Source organism: Spea bombifrons, chromosome 6 (assembly GCF_027358695.1).
Source record: "Spea bombifrons isolate aSpeBom1 chromosome 6, aSpeBom1.2.pri, whole genome shotgun sequence".
Lineage (NCBI taxonomy): Eukaryota > Metazoa > Chordata > Amphibia > Anura > Pelobatidae > Spea > Spea bombifrons.
The window spans coordinates 12,300,243-12,317,619 of NC_071092.1; the positions used below are offsets into that span (position 1 = coordinate 12,300,243).

Genomic DNA, 17,377 nt, shown 5'->3' on the forward strand with positions numbered 1-17,377 from the left:
CCTCTCAAATGTTGTAAATAGTTGAATCTTTAATTGATCTTCATATAAGATCTAGAAAATAAAACTGGACATAGTGCAGTATCTTAATAAAAGCAAAAGTACTTCTTTAGATTGCACTCACAGTTTATCCATGCACGGAGTGCATTTAAAAGCAAATGAAGTCCACCAAAAGGGGGGGGGAGTCCCGTATGATGTTTTCTTCGTAAATAAAATAATAAATAAATAATATAAATAATAAATCCGCTGTAGTCCTTCTGACGCGTTTCGCCGTGTGGCTTCCTCAAGAGAAGGATTTTCTGTTTGGTTTTCGGTATCTTCGTCTCTTTTATCTGTGTGTTCCGTCGCTTTTTCTGACGTGCCTTCTGACGTTTTCAGTGTGGAGACATTCAGGCATATTCGGCTATTTTCGGCTTTTTCCGTCAGTTATACGTGACGAAAACCGACTTTCCAAACAAGACGTGTGTATCGGACTTGCCGTGATCAACTGTGCTGATTCGCTCGGCGTAAGTAAGTCAAGAAGAGAGAAAGAGAAAGCTGTCTTATATCGTTTAAAAATGTTACAATGCCAAAAAAATAAAAGACTGTCTTGTTGGCTTAAATTCATCAATAAAGATATATCGTGAGTGTTATATTTGTGTATTTATTTGCATATTGATAGTGTTATCGAAAGTGTCTGACTGGATGTGAATATATAATCGCCTAATTGGGTGTACAAATAGTATGTGTGACGTGATCTGAAAGAACTAACTATAAATTATTATGAAATCTTCTAATGGTGTGTGTGTGTAGTGTGTGATGGGAGTTGTGATAGTGATGAGTACTATCATCCTCATAATTGGATATGTATGACAAGTGCTAGTGCTGTAGACGCTATCATTCTCATGATAATAAATATTTATAAATTATTATGGAATCTTCTAATGGTGTGTGTGTGTAGTGTGTGATGGGAGTTGTGATAGTGATGAATGCTATCATCCTCATAATTAAATATGTATGACAAGTGCTAGTGCTGTAGATACTATCATTCTCATGATAATAAATAATTAAACGTGATTTGGTGCTGTTGTTAAACTTATATTGATAAATTAATCAGTTATATTGAAAATTAAAATTGATGAAAAAATAATGATCAATAATTATTTTAGAATTAGATAGATATATTCATTTCTGAATAGATAAACAGGTACATTATTAAAATGACAATAGAGAGATTTTAAATGAACTATTGTCATTATGACAATAGAGAGATTTTAAATGAACTTTAATATTGGAGCAAATTAAATCAATAGACCAGATATGCATACATTTAAATTATAGAAAAAATGATTGTGAATGATGGTCAATAGTATTTTTATAAATAGGTAAATAATGGATATTTTTAAATAACAATCAAGGGATAATAGATTTACTTATTATATATATATATATAATATATTTTACTAAAGACCATAGAGACTACATATAATAAATGGGATAGTAATGAATATAATTGTCCACATCACTCAGTAAAAGTTGACATATTGTCTGACCTTTAGTAATAAAAAAATTGCAGATTATATATCACAACACGTTGAAACTTTAAACATATATACATAATAACCTAAATGATATAGGGAAACACATTTGGGATGATATTCACTAACTTAATGTCACCACACTCAAAGGCTTTATATAAAGAGAAGGTCAACACAGGAGTGATTTTTTTTTTTTTCTCTCTTTCTCGGCTAACGGCCTCACGGCTCCACCCAATATCATATTTCTTATGTATAATTCGAATATGATACTCTTTAATCGTGGTAGGGGGTTATTACCACGGAACATAAATGGATATTTTATAATTAAATTAATTATAATAAAAGATGATGTTTTTTTATTTTTAATTATATGTAATGTTAACGGTCTAAATGTTTACTATGTACTATTTGAGATGAGCAAGGAAGGAATCCATAAAAATCAAAGAATTAAGGATCATGGTTAAGATTATTTCTATAAATACCCAGGGTTTAAATTCTCCCAATAAGCGTTCAATCTTATTTGATTATATCAGAAAGGAAAGAGCTCAGATTGTATTTCTACAAGAAACTCATTGGAAACAATTGGATTCTAAGAGATTTATCCCTAAGAAATTTAGTCATGTGTTCTGCTCCTCATTAGAGACCGATAGAAAAAGAGGTGTAGCAATTCTTATTAGCGATGAGCTTGATATAAAAATCATTTATCATGAAGCTGATGTAGAAGCCAGAGTCTTAATAGTTATAGCTGAGATTCAAGGCGAAATATATACTTTGATAAATGTATATGCACCCAATGGATCCTCTAACTTATTTTTTAAGAATCTTTTTCAGAAAATTGATAGATTAAAACAAGGTAATCTACTCCTAGCAGGGGATTTTAATCGAATAATAGATCCAATATTAGATAAAAAAAACTACTAGAGGTAAGCTTCTAGATAAAAATATAAAATCACAGGCGGCCCAATTTAAGAAATTTCTTAGAAGCTATGGACTTTCGGACCTCTGGAGGATATATCATCCTGAGGAGATAGATTTTACTTGTTTTTCTAAAACTTTCCTTTCTTACTCCAGAATAGATTTATTTTTAGGCGATGATCAGATGATTAAGAAAGTAAAAAAAGTGCTGATTCATGAAATAACCTGGTCAGATCACAACGCGATAGTACTTGATATTATACCCCAAACCCTTTAAAAAAATGACAAATTGGCGCTTAAACGAAAATATATTACTTAAAAAGGACAATAGGGAGTATATAGCGAAAATGTCAGAGAATTATTTTCTTGAAAATGAAACTGAAGATGTTACCTCAGGTGCTATTTGGTGTGCATATAAATGTGTAATTAGGGGGCATATAATCAAACTTGGCTCCATGTTAAAGAAAGCTAGAGGTGAATCTTTAGCAGACCTTTATGTGAATTACTATAGACTCTCACATGAAAATAAACTTTCTCCAACTCATCATAAAACTGAACAATTAAGTAAGATTCAAAATAAAATTAATGAACTACTTATTGAGGAAAAGAATAAAAATCTATATTATTTAAAAACTAAATGGTACTATAAAAATAATAGAGCAGACACATTATTATCAAGTAAATTAAAAGCTAAGAAACAATCTAAAAGAATCAATAGAATTAGATCTAATGGAGAGTTATGTCTTACACCCGAGAAAATTGGAGCCGCTTTCAATAATTATTATAAGACTCTCTATAATTTAACAAGGACAGAACAAAATCCACCTCAGGATTATTTTTTAAATAGGAAATTTCCTAGAATCTCAGAAGAACAACTAAAGGTCATTAATAGACCAATTAATATAGCAGAAGTTAAAAATGTAATAAAGGAACTACAAATCAATAAGACACCTGGACCGGATGGATTTAGCAATAAATTTTATAAAATATATAAAGATCTTCTGGCAGCTAAACTTGCTAAAACTTTTAATGAGGCAATAGTGAAGGGGAATTTCCCTCGGGATATGTTAAGAACTAACATAATTCCTATTTTAAAACCTGATAAAAATCCGGAGATCCTTTCTAACTATAGACCAATTTCGCTATTAAATGGCGATATTAAAATCTATGCTGCTATATTAGCAAAGAGATTAAAAGGAGTGATTGTGGACTTAATTCATCGAGATCAATCTGGATTTGTTCCAGGTAGATCATCCAAAAACAATATTAGAAGAGTCATAGATATCTTAGATGCCTCCCAACGATTAAATATCCCAATTCTGGCCCTGTCATTAGATGCCGAAAAGGCTTTTGACAGGGTCAGATGGGATTTTCTAGGACACACACTACAGGCATTTGGTTTTGGGGGTAATATATATATATGCTCAAACCTTTAACTGGCCCTTCATCTTGTCTATGATTTAGGATAGCCTATGCAATCAATCTCCAATTCTTGACTCCAGCTGGTATCTGATTTTGACTATCCGCCTGCCTGACTTGCCTACAGCCCAACCTTTCTCCATTCCTTAACTCCAGCTTGTATCCGACAGCAATTATTCACCTGCCTGCCTGCTTGGTTACCGACCCTGGTTTGCCCCTTCTGAATACTTACCTTAACTCTCAAGTATTACGGCAGGCTCCTTCATCCCCATTTATATATATTTACACCGATCCCCACTAACATTATGACTACCTTTCTAATATTGTGTAGGTCCCCTTTTGCCGCCAAAACAGCCCTGACCCGTCGAGGCATGGACTCTACTAGACCACTGAAGTTGTGCTGTGCAATCTGGCACCAAGACGTTAGCAGCAGATCCTGTCCTGTAAGTTGGATGGTGGGGCCTCCATGGATGCAGCCTGGTACCATTTGTTCTCCAGGTAAGCGACGCATACGCACCCTGCTGCCCACATGGAGTAAAAGAAATTTTGATTCATCAGACCGGGCCACCTTCTTTCATTGCTCACGTGCCCATTGTAGGCGCTTTCAGCAGTAGATAGGGGTCAGCATGGACACCCTGACTGGTCTGTGGCTACGCAGCCCCACACACAACAAACTGCGATGCACTGCGTGTTCTGACACCTTTCTATCAGAACCACTTTTTCAGCAATTTTGAGCAGTGGCGTCGCCAGGGGGGGCCAGAGGGGGCCATGGCCCCCCCTACATTATGCTGTGCCCCCCAGTGTGCCCCCCCAATTGAAACGCTATACCATTGACCCGGTGTGCCGGAACACTAAGCTCCAATTGTTTCAAAGCGGCTGTAAAACCGCCTCCGCTGGCTGCTTAATGGATTGCCGGCATGACGATCACTGACTGAGGCTCTTCGTCCCGCCCCTTTGAAGGGGGCGGGCTCTTACGGAACAGTTGCTTGTCACTGCCTGACAGGGAGAAGAGCATGAGGGAGAAGAGCAGTCTGCTGTGTTACAGTGGAAGAATGAAGGCCAGCAAAAAAAGTATTTTATTTTAAATAAATAGTGGAGGTGACAGAAGGAGGGACATTAACAAGGGGGGGCTGCATTGGGAAAATAAAAAAATACAAAAAGATGGTGGCTGGGGACATAATTACACATCAGGGTGGTTAGAAGGATGTCACATATATCAATACACAAACGGGGGGGAGGGTTAATACACATGGGTATGGGGGCCATTAACCAGTACAAGGGGTTGGTGCATCAATACACAAGGGAGGGGGGGCTGGCTGGGGGCATCAAATAAATCAATAGACAAGGGAGGGGGGCTGGCTGGGGGCATCAAATAAATCAATAGACAAGGGAGGGGGGGCTGGCTGGGGGCATCAAATAAATCAATACACAAGGGTGTATTGCAAAAATGCACAAAGGGGGATGGCTGGGGGGGCACAAATACACAAGGGTCAATACACACAAACAGCAAAGCAATGTGGAAGGCATTTTATATACTATTAGTGGGTTATCCCATCCTGATGTGGGGGTCCATGTGACAGCAGAGCCTGTCCTGGGGTATGTATTTGGGTGTCAGTGTGGCAGAGCCTGTCCTGATATGTGTTTGGTCATCTGTTTCCTGGCACTTTACTTGCTGTAGGGTTAAATAGAACTTTGTAATTTTTATTTATCCAGATTTTGTGGTCACTTCAGAGGACAAAACTTTGGGTGTCAGTGTGGCAGAGCCTGTCCTGATATGTGTTTGGTCATCTGTTTCCTGGCACTTTACTTGCTGTAGGGTTAAATAGAACTTTGTAATTTTTATTTATCCAGATTTTGTGGTCACTTCAGAGGACAAAACTTTCTAGGCCTAGAAATCAGAGGAAAGGTTTTGTGTAATTTACTCTTATTTCAATCTGAATATATTATTAAAAGTTAGATGTTGGTTCAGAGTTTGTGAAACTCAATTCTTGATTACAGTATACAGGACACTATTCCCCTTTGGTTTCACAGGCCTTCACAGACCAAGTGGTACTCAGCTTAGTTATATGCAGCTGTATGCATTGTGTTATCTGTGATGAGGTGTTCATTTGGTGACGCAGCGCTAAAATGGTTGTGATGCATTAATGGCTAAAAGTTTTGTTGAAGTTTCCATTATGTCTAACCTCCTTAATTTATTTGGGCCTTTTAACTTTTTTGATTTCTGGGATTTCTGGGATTTTAATAATTTAATAATTCTGTTGATCTGTATCTGCTATGTTTCCATACATTATTTATGTATACCTGCAAATACAGTTTTTTTTTTTTTTATCTCATTCAGTTGCGTGTGCTGTTTCCATGTGTTGTTTATTTGATCTATACCTGAACTACAGGGTGTAAGTAAAAGAGCGGTATGGTTTAGTGAATGAGGGGACAAAGGGACTCTGGGGATGATTACAGGGGAGAGGACCTCTCAATGTCACGGTGCAGTCAGAAGGAGGGAACACTGCACTGACTCTCACTGTCTTCCCCTGATCTGCAGTCAGGGTGGCAAATATATTGGCAGCAGGGTCTAATATTAATATATATTGGCTGCAGGGGCTAATATTAATATATATCGGAAGCTGGGACTAATATTTATATATATCGGCAGCAGGGGCTAATATTAATATATATTGGCTGCAGGGCCTATTATCAATAAATATTGGCTGCAGGGGCTAATATTTATATATATATTGGCTGCAGGGACTAATAATATATATCGGCAGTAGGGGCTAATATTAATATATGTTGGCAGCAGGGTATAATTTCTATGTATATCGGCAGCAGGGTATAATATAAGTATGTATCGGCAGCAGGGGCTAATATTAATATATATCCGCAGCAGGGGTTAATATTAATATATATCGGAAGCAGGGTGTAATATTTCTATATATCTGCAGCAGGGTCTAATATTTATATATATTGTCAGCAGGGGCTAATATTAAAGAATGAAAAATAACTGCCAGTTTAGCTGTTATTTTGAAATCATATTTTAATCACAGTCTTTACTTATTTACATATTATGTATTATTACATTATTATTATTACATGTATTATTACATAATATGTGTCGTTTTATAATTGGCCCCCCTACTTTGGTCCCTGGCCCCCCATGTGCCCCCCCTAAATATGAAAGCTGGAGACGCCACTGATTTGAGCTACAGTACCTTGTCTGTTGGATTGGACCACATGGGCAAGCCTTCACCCCCCCATGTGCATCAAAGAGCCTTGGATGCCCATGTTCCCAATTCATCACTTTTCCTTCCTTGGACCACTTTTGATAGGTACTGACCCCTGGAGATCAGGAACACCTGATCCTTACGCTTGCCCATTTGTGGTTTTAAAAGTCTGTACGAGCGACCAACAGAGTCGCTCGTGCAGACTTTTAAAACCCCAATGCTGCAACTTACCCGGCACTTCCCACTGGTCTCCCTCCCTGTTCAATTAGTTAAATGTCTGTACGAGCGACCAGTGCATTCTGACCAGCCACTGTAAAGACATTGAGCATTTCCAATGATTTTTCTGGTTTTAATTAGACTTGGGCACCAGGGGGCTCTTCGTGTTCGTCTTCGTGCTCGTCTTCGGCAAAAAAAAAAACTTCGTATCCGCGAATATTCGCCTGGTCCTGTCTTCTCTTCGGGCGAATATTCGCGGACATTCTTCGTGTTCAGGTTTTCTTCGTTTTCCCCAGTTAAGGGGTTAATACGGGGTTAAAGCTGCTCTGGCGCCAGGAGTTTAAATGTCCGTATGAGCAACTCTATTGGTCGTCAGCAGGGGGCTCGTCTGCCATTGGCTGATGGCAGACGAGCCCCCTGCTGGCGACCAATAGGGTCGCTCGTACAGACTGTTATACTCCTGGTGCCAATAAAGTCGTTCGTGCGGACATTTAACTGATAGAACAGGGAGACCAGTGGGATGTGCCGGGTAAGTTGCAGCATTGGGGTTTTAAAAGTCTGCACGAGCGACTCTGTTGGGGTTAACGGGAGCGGAAATCCATAGGTTCGCTGTCAGGGGTTACAAAGACCGTGTGAGTGAGCCTATTGGTCACCTGCAGGGTCTTCCTCTGGCATCAACCAATTGGTTGATGCCAGAGGAGGTCCTTGTAGGCGACCAATAGGCTCATTCGCACTGCCCTGTAACCCGTGACGGCGAACCTGCGGATTTCCACTTCCGGGAACTGCCGCGATGCCGCGAAGACAAGGTAAGTTAGAGGGGGGGGGGAATGGTAGACGAAGACGAAGACAATCACGAAGATCTCCGTGGTGTGTGTCTTCGTCTTCGCCTACGTTTTACCGCCGCCGTCTTCTCTTCGGAACGAACACGAAAACGCACTCTTCGTGTTCGTTTCCATGTTCGCCCGAAGACGAATGGATGAATGCACAAGTCTAGTTTTAATCATAAATCCTTCATTACATTCAAAACGGATATACTCTCCAACATCAAATACACTTTTATTCGGGCTGTATTTTCCATTAAGTAATTGTCTCATTTCACAGGTCTCTGTAGAAGTGGAAAACAATAACAACAACATTATGTTATGCATTACCTCCCTCTCAGTCCCAACTAAAGAACATCAAATATACCAAGTGGCAGCTAAGTGAGGAGCTAAGCATGCTTTTTTAACAGCGACAAATTAACAGATCTAGGAAGGCTGAACTTGATGGACACATGTCTTTTTTCAGCCTATATAACTATGTAACTATGTAACTCAGTCAGCTCCTGTATGGTCAGAGGTCAGCTTCAGTAGTGAAGACCAGGGACAAGATTGCTGGCAATTCTGCAAACATTTATTTTATGTAAGGTTTTCTTAATAATTTTGCTAAAAGTGAAACAAAAGGTTTACTGCCACTTCAATGTTTTTATCATAAGCGATACATATTAAATTACTTACTGGAACATTTTGCTGGAGTAAACCTCCCATTAGGAAGACATTCCTTTTCTCCATTTTCTCTACCATTTGGAGTTGAATAGCCTTTGTAACAATTGAATTTCACTTTGTCACCACTCAGATAAATGCGTTCAGGATTCTCAAGATATGCATTTTCAACTGAAGCTTCCTGATGACTACAGGTTTCTAATGAAAAAAATAAAGTAAAATTTTGCTCACCAAAAATATTTTATTCATGTTTACTTGGAGTACGTTTACACAATCTCAGTTTATTACAAGTCAGTATTTTTTTTTGTGTTCAACTTGTTGAAAAAATAAAAATAAATAAATTGTAATTTACGTACAAGCTATAGCTCTAGAGTATAAGATGCAGTAAGATCAGTAGCTTAATGCTGCAATTAAAATAAATGGGAGCACTTTCTGGACAGGAACTCTCCCTGAGCCAACTAATTAGCATTGCTAATAACACATAGCATTGTGCCCCCATGTGCTCCTTCAACTGAAACGCTGTTGGCGACTGCCCACTGGCCCCACTAGGAGCAGGACTGGTTGGGGAGATCATAACTAACCAACTCACAATAAAGGGAGTGCGAGGTCTGTTTAGACCTCTGTCTTCCTGCTCCCTCACAAAACACACCAGCTAATAATGCTGAGCGAATAGATATAACCACATATCCCGGTGCTCAGCGCTGAAGCCAGGAGCTTCAAGATGGAGTGGTGAGAGATAGGTCTGTATGAACAGACCTCGTGCTCACACCCCAGAACTTCAAAAAGGTAAGTGAAGGGGAGAGATAGTTATAGAAAGAAGGGAGGTAAAGTGAAATCGGAGAAGAGATAAAGAGAATGAAAGAGTTGAAATAATAAAAAAAAGATAAGAAAGAGGTATCAAAGAAAAAATGGAAAGTTAAAAAACAAAAGGGGGGGTATGAAGAAAAAGGGGAAAAGAAAATAAGAAGGAGCAATCAATTGCAGGAGAGCTTAAGAGAAAGAGGAGGGGAGATCTGCAGAAAGGGGAGAGATATGGGAAAAAAGGTGTGGTAAAGAAAAAAAGGAGGAGAGGTAAAAAGAATGCGGAGAAAAGAGAGATAACAGAGAAAATGAGAGAGAAAGGAGGAGAGATCAAGAGAAAGGCTGGGAAGTTAAGGAGAACAAATATACATAAAAAAACATTACCAGAGCATTACATTCCAGCACATAACTAGTTAATATAATGCTTTACAAAAAACAATCAATACTAAACAGTGCCCCAGGTCACGTGTATCACAGGGAATTATTCTATACCTTTAGGCCAAAAAAAAGTAATGTTGGCATATATACATACACTGTCCATATACGCATGCCTTCCCATACAGACACATATACACTGCCCATACACACACCTGCCTATACACACACATATATACACTGCGCACACATATGTCTACTCATACACGCACATATACACTGCCCATACACATAAATATACACTTTCTAGCGTTTAACATATCAGAACATAATAACAATCATCTGTTTCTTAGCAGGTCTAAAAATTACATACACATTGCAACACATTACATATTACACTGTGTCATGATTTATTTAGCAAAAATAAAGCCAAAATGTAGAAGCCATATATGAAAAACTTAGTAGACCCTTACTGCTTCCATAGGAATTAAGATGCTATGCAGCGGTAAGGTGCAGCTCATCAAATGCCCTTGATTAATTAATCAGCAGCAGGTGTGACCACCTCTATAAAAGTCGAAGTTTTAGCAGTTTGCTGGTCTGGAGCATTCAGGTATGTGTTAACACAATGCCAAGTAAGAAAGACATCAGCAATGATCTTACAGAAGCAAACAATTTAAAGTCCATCATTCTACAGTGAGAAAGATTATTCAAAAGTGGAAAACATTCAAGACAGTTGCCAGGAGTGGACACGCATACTTTATAAGAAATTGTTTTTTATATTATTGTGTCTTTACATTGGGCTTACAACAATTGGTCTCTAAAATGGTATAAACTTGTTTATAGTACTTACTTAGACACCTTGGTGGGGGAATCCAACCATTTTCAGAACAAAAAGATCTGCTATAATAATCTTTGGATGGTGACAAATATCCGCTGTGACAAGTATAGATGATGTCATTACCCAGTGATTTTGGAAACCAATAGTTGTAATAAAGACTTCCATTTTCAATGTTGGGCATATTACATTTTTTACCTGAAAAAAAACACAAAGACAAAAAACAAAAAGTAAAAAAATATGTGTTATGTTGTAGTATATGTTATATTATAAACCTTTTAATGCCTACAGGCTGTTGATGCTGAACACCAGGATATGATGCCATATCCCGATGCTCAACATTGAAGCTGTGTACACTGGGATGGAGCAGAGGTCTGTAGGGACAGACCATTGTAGAACCCCCTGTGCTCATTGGGGGGCACAGGGTGACGGGAAAACCCTGATACAATGCATTTTAGTATGTACATTTACAGTTGCATATGATGCATGTGACCTTGCAGTGCACAACACCTAACCCTTAATGGCCACAATGGAGGGTTACATGTAAAAAAGGTAGTCTGAAACAGTCTTATCACTTTAGCAACCAATATTAGTCCTGCTGGTTGCATACGTTTGCAATGATGATAAGATCACATTTAAAACTTTGTGCTAAAAAAACTTCATAAATGTAATTCTACAATTGTAACAGTGATAATGAGTTTGCATACAACTGTTTGAACACACCACATGTGCAGTACCTAGTAAGAAATTTGCAACAAACATAAAAAGTGTTCAGCTTATACAATTATATGATTTTATTTTGTGTTACATTGATCTACATCCCAGTATGCACTCAAAAGGCATATTGCCCTCACCAGAAAAGATAAGCCAAATAGTGATAGAGGAGATAAAAGCACTGAAACAATGATGCTTGTTAGGACAATTTTAATTGTAGACATCTCTTTTTTTCTTTTCAACTCAAATATATATTTTAAAACCAATCATGCAGGCTCAGGGCTCCAACCATTTTTAGTACAAGTTGCTTCAGAATTCCGGTACACTTTGTATTTATTATTAATATTTATTGTTTTATATAGCACCATCAAATTCCGTAACGCTATACAATGGGTACACAGGACATAACAAGTAGTATGTAACATAACAAATTGACTTACAGAGACAACAGGTTAGGAGGACCCTGCTCAAACAAGTTTACAATCTAGAGGGATTTAGGGTGTGTTACACAATAGGTAAAAGGTAAAAGTGCCATAGTAAGGGATGGAGCAGCCACACTAGTATAAGTACTTCATTAGAGAGACTAGGAGAGGTGAGCTAAGGGAATATGGGGGGTGTTAATGTGCAATATTATAAGCATCCTTAAAGAAGTGGGTCTTAAGGGATTTTTTGAAGGACCGAAGGCAGGGGGAGAGACGGATATGACGGGGGAGGGCATTCCAGAGGATAGGGGCAGCCTTGGAGAAATCTTGTATGCGTGCATCAGAGATGAGGATAGAAGGAGATCATTGGATAAGTGGAGAGACCAGTTAGAAGTGTATGTAGAGATGAGTGAGGAGGAACCGCTGTGAAGGGCTTTGAAAATATGAGTGAGGATTTTGACGGGGAGATGATAGCACAATTAACATTGAGGGAAATCGATGGGGGAATCTTAGCATTGGAGGGAGGGAAGATGAGAAGTTATTTTTTGGAGAGGTTATGTTTCAAGAAACGTGCAGACATCCAGGTAGAGGTGCAAGGCAGTTAGTTACACGATCAGAGGGAGAGAGATCAGGGGAGGATAGATAGATCTGGGTGTCATCAGCGTACAGGTGGTATTGAAAGCCAAAAGATGAGATCAGTTTGCCAAGCAAGGAAGTGTAAAGAGAGAATAGAAGGGGTCCTAGAACAGAGCCTTGTGGTACCAAAACTGAGAGAGGTAGCGCATGGGAAGTGTTAATGGAGACGGAGACGCTGAAGGTACGATCAGAGAGGTTGGAAGTGAACCAGGAGAGAGAACCAGGTCACGGAGGCCGAGATCATGAAGCATTTGAAGGAGAAGAGGGTGGTCCACAGTGTCAAAAGCTGCAGAAAGGTCCAGTAGGATTAGCATGGAGTATTTCTCATCACATATGATAATATTGCATCCTCTTTGTAGATTGGAATTGAATTGTTTACCGAGCCATGAGGGAACTCTGACTTATTGCAACTTGCTTCTAAATAACAAAAGACAAAACAGTATGCTAAAAAAGCAAAAGGCTTCAATCTAGAGGTATTGTGAGTTTGTTTTTATTTTTTATTTAATTTCCCCCTCAAAAATTTCAGTTTGTTTTGCAATTAAATTGTTCACATTATAGGTCACATTAAAATAGGGGTGTGTAGACATGTCCACTGTATATATAGTCATACATAAGGCTTATAGAGACCAGCAGAAATGAAGTGACATACTAATGGTAGCAACCAGAAAGAATGTAGAGAAAAAAGGGACCTTTTCTGACTCAAAAAAACTTTTACTCATCTATAAAAGCTAATGAAAAAAAAACTGTTAAATAGATTCAGAGCCAGACTGGCCCACCCGGAAACCGGTGTGTGTGTTTGGGTGTCGATGTGGCAGAGCCAGTCCTGGTGTGAATGTTTGGGTATCTGTGTTGCAGAGCCTGTCCTGGTGTGTGTGTTTGGGTGTCTGTGTGGCAGAGCCTGTCCTGGTGTGTGTGTCTGGGTATCTTTGTTGCAGAGCCTGTCCTGGCGCGTGTGTTTGGGTGTTGTTGTGGCAGAGCTTGTCCTGGTGTGTACGTTTGGGTGTATGTGTGGCAGAGCTTGTCCTGGGGTGTGTTTTTGATCTTCTGTTTCCTGGCACTTTACTTATTGTAGGAATAAATGTAACTATTTAATTGCTACTTACATAAAACACCCTCCTGAATTTGCGGTCACTTCTAGGCCCAGAAATCAGTAAGAGAAAAAGTAAAGGTTTTGTGTCATTTAATCTATTTTAATCTGCATATTTTATGAAAAAGGATTAGTGGCAGTAAATTGTGGCTTCAGGTGTATGATTACTTTTTTAGTGTACTGATTACTCCCAATCCCATCACATAAGATTCTATCTCATACATCTGCCAAGCGCTGATACCATCTTTATCCAGCACACATGGATGGTGAGGAGTTAAGATTCTGTCCATTTCCAGGTACTTATTTGGACCTTTTAACACTTTTGGATTCTTGGGATTTTATGAATAATAATGTGTTATTCTGTTATTGTAAAGGAACAATTTAATATGGATTTAAAAATAACGATTTACAGCTATTTGGATGTTAAATAGTGTGGCTCAGATAGGCATGTGATAGAATGCATGGGGCTGGTGTCCAAATATTTACAGGGCTGCTTTTCCCTGAAAGGGACCCTCCATATGAACTTTAATGCACATGACAGGTATTAGATGCCCTTAAAGGTAAATATTGCCCCCTTTGCAAATTAATGGGGATTCTGCAAAATCTCCTCACAAGCATTTGACCCTTTGCGTGCCCCCAACTATTTTCAAGGCAGGAGAAGCTACTTATCTCCCGACACGTGGTGCACTGAAGCTCCGGCTCAGTGAATATACTTACTACTGGTAAGCACCAGTGGGGGCTCATTAAAGGGTGTGGGAATAGGGTGACCATACGTCCTGGATTGCCCAGGACAGTCCCGCAATGGGAGTTTAAGTCCCAGGTCCTGGGCAGCCTCAATCCGGGACAATGCATTGTCCCGGAATTGAAGTGTCGTCTTTTTCATCAGTGAGCACCACGGTAGAGCAGGGAGACAGAGGCCTCACACACTCACCAAAGTGAACTACAAAGTGGGGAGAGGGGGTAGATTATGAGAAGAGAGGGGGGTCGATTATAAGAAGGGAGGGGGGTCGATTATAAGAAGGGAGGGAGAGGGGTGGAGATAGTGAGAAGGGGGAGAGTGGGTAGAAAGAATATTTAAATAAATAAAGAGTGAGTGAGAGAATAAATTAATTAGTGTGTGGATGAATTGTGTGATTAGGGGAGAGAATGAATGCATTAATGTGTGGATGAATTGTCTGAATGAGGAAGAGAACTAATGAATTTGTGAGACTGCATAAATGAATATGAGTATTAGGGCTGCAACAACTAATCAATAAAATCGATAATGAAAAGATTTTCATTATCGATTAGTCGAATCGATTTTTATCGATTATAAAAAGAGGTTTTTTTTTCAAAGCAAATGCTCTGAAAAACTCCTCTCCTTATATAATCCGACCTCAAGCAGAGATCGGATTATAACACTAGAATCCAGATCCCCCGCAACGCTGGAGGGGACTCGGATTCCCTTCACTGTCAGCCGGTGGTTGTGTGTGCGATGCTAACACACAACTTCCGCCTCTCCCCTCCACTTCCACTTACGATGCAGCGTCGGCATCACATGATGTAGAAGCCCCAGCGGAAGTGAAGGGGAGTAACATCGTGCAGACCCCCACCAGCTGACAGAGAATCAAGGTCTCCTGCAGAGGATCATCCTCTCTGTCAGCTGGTGGGGGTCTGCGCAATGCTTCTATGAAGCTCCAGTGAAAGTGCCTGTCAGCAACGGAGGTTCACAAAACATCAGGGAGTCGGGAGAGAGGCAGAGGGTTGTATGGGAGGGGGAGGAGGCAGAGGGGTGTATGGGAGCTAGGGAGAGAGGCAGTGTGGTGTATGGGAGGGGGCAGGAGGCAGAATGGTGTATGGGGGGAGGCAGAGTGATGTATGGGAGGGCAGAGGAGGCAGAGTGGTGTATGGGTGAGTTATAGTGGTGTATGGGTGTGTAATGAATTTAAGGGAGGCAGAGTGGCATATCTGGGGGAGTTAGAGTGGTGTATAGGGGAGGTAGAGTGGTGTATGGGGTATAATGAATTTCAGAGTGGCATATCTGGGGGAGGCAGAGTGGTGAATCAGGGAGTATAATGAATTTCAGGGTGGTGCAGGGCATTTATGGGGGGGAGTGGTATATCAGGGTGCACAGTGGCATATAGGGAGGTGTAAGGCATAAATGGGGGCGAGTGGCATATTGAAAGTTATAAGGCATATCAGGGGGCACAGTGGCATATAGGGGGTACAGGGCATATCGATATTAGGCATATCAGGGGGGCATAAGACATATCTGGGGGTATACGGTATATCAGGGGGCTCAGTTGTATATCACTGGCATATAAGGAGTATAAGGCATATCGGGGGCACAGTGGCATATCAGGGGGCACAGTGGAATCTCTGGCATATAGGAGGTATAAGGCATATATGGGGGCAGAGTGGCAAGCTGGGGGTCAGATGTGCATAAGTGGGGGCAGTTTGGTAAATAAAAGAAAATAAACAAGGCTTTTTTCTCATAGTTTTTATTAAATATGAAAAATAGTTAACATATGAATTAATATTTACTAATAACTTTGTATTAAAACCTAGTTTGAGAAACACTGTGTTTGGGTTCTTGTAGCTTTTATCATTATGCCAGTAAAATAAGAAGGTGAATGGAGAAATGACATTGTGATAAAGAGATGAAAGTGTAAAGTTTTTTATTACATTATTTTAAATAAAAAAAAATTGCATTTTGTTATCCAATTAATCGAAAAAATAATCGGCCAACTAATCGATTATCAAAATAATCGTTAGTTGCAGCCCTAATGTGTATATTATTTGTGTGAGTGAGAGAATAAACAATTATGTGAATTAATTATGTGAATGAAAGTATGAATTAGTGAAAGTTTGTGGGTATCATATATGTATAATTGATTTGTGGGAAGGCAAAGATGGCACAGGCAGGGTATGGGACAAAGATGGAATAGGATGGGCTCTTTGGGGACAAAGTTGACTCATGCTGGGCTGTCTTGCGTGTGTTATCTGGTTGCTGGTCAGGTGTGGACGCCAGGGCTGGCTTTGGGTTGTGCAACCTGTAATCTGTGCCTGTGATTTAGCGGGTGTATCTATACCTTTATTGCTGAGTTTTTATGTGAATTCCAATTGATCTATACCTGCTATGCTATGTTTCCATATATTATTTATGTATACCTGCAAACACAGGGTTTGTATGTCTTATTCAGTTGATCGACACATGTGATTTCTAGTTGATCTATACCTACAATGCTGGGCTTGTGTGTTCTGTTGATCTATACCTGCAATGCTATATTTCCATACATTATTATTGTATACCTGCAAATACAGGATTTGCATGTCTGATTCTTTGCCTTCAGTGCTGAGTTCACATGTGAATTTCAATTGATCTATACATGCAAAGCTGGGTTTGTGTGTTAATGCGCTGATCTATATCTGCTGTGCTATGTTTCCATATTTATGTATGTAGTTATGTAGGTTTGTATGTCTTATTCAGTTGATCCATGCATGAAACACCTGTTTTATGTGTTGTTTATTTGATCTGTACCTTTTTTTTGGTGCGGGAGGGGAGGGATTGCTAGGGAGCGTGGAGCAGGGCCCAAGGAAATGCTTGCCTCGGGTCCAATTTTTTTCAATATAAAAAAAAAATATATATATATATATATATATATATATATATATATATATATATATATATACACACACACACACCTGTGTGTGTGATGTCACGGGCTTCATAATGTGTCCTTGAATGGCAGAAATAAAATGTGT

At 39.3% G+C, this 17,377-nt stretch overlaps 1 protein-coding gene across 1 annotated transcript in view; it reads right to left on the reverse strand.

Moving 5' to 3' along the window:
• LOC128500520 (complement factor H-related protein 4-like) overlaps positions 1-17,377 on the reverse strand; it is a 68,734-nt gene that overhangs the window by 8,963 nt on the left and 42,394 nt on the right. The window contains exons 2-4 of the mRNA XM_053469682.1: positions 10,790-10,972; positions 8,779-8,961; positions 8,269-8,387 (exon numbers count right to left, since the gene is read on the reverse strand). Coding sequence (XP_053325657.1) covers positions 8,269-8,387; positions 8,779-8,961; positions 10,790-10,972 — 485 coding nt within the window. The remainder of the gene's footprint in view (positions 1-8,268; positions 8,388-8,778; positions 8,962-10,789; positions 10,973-17,377) is intronic.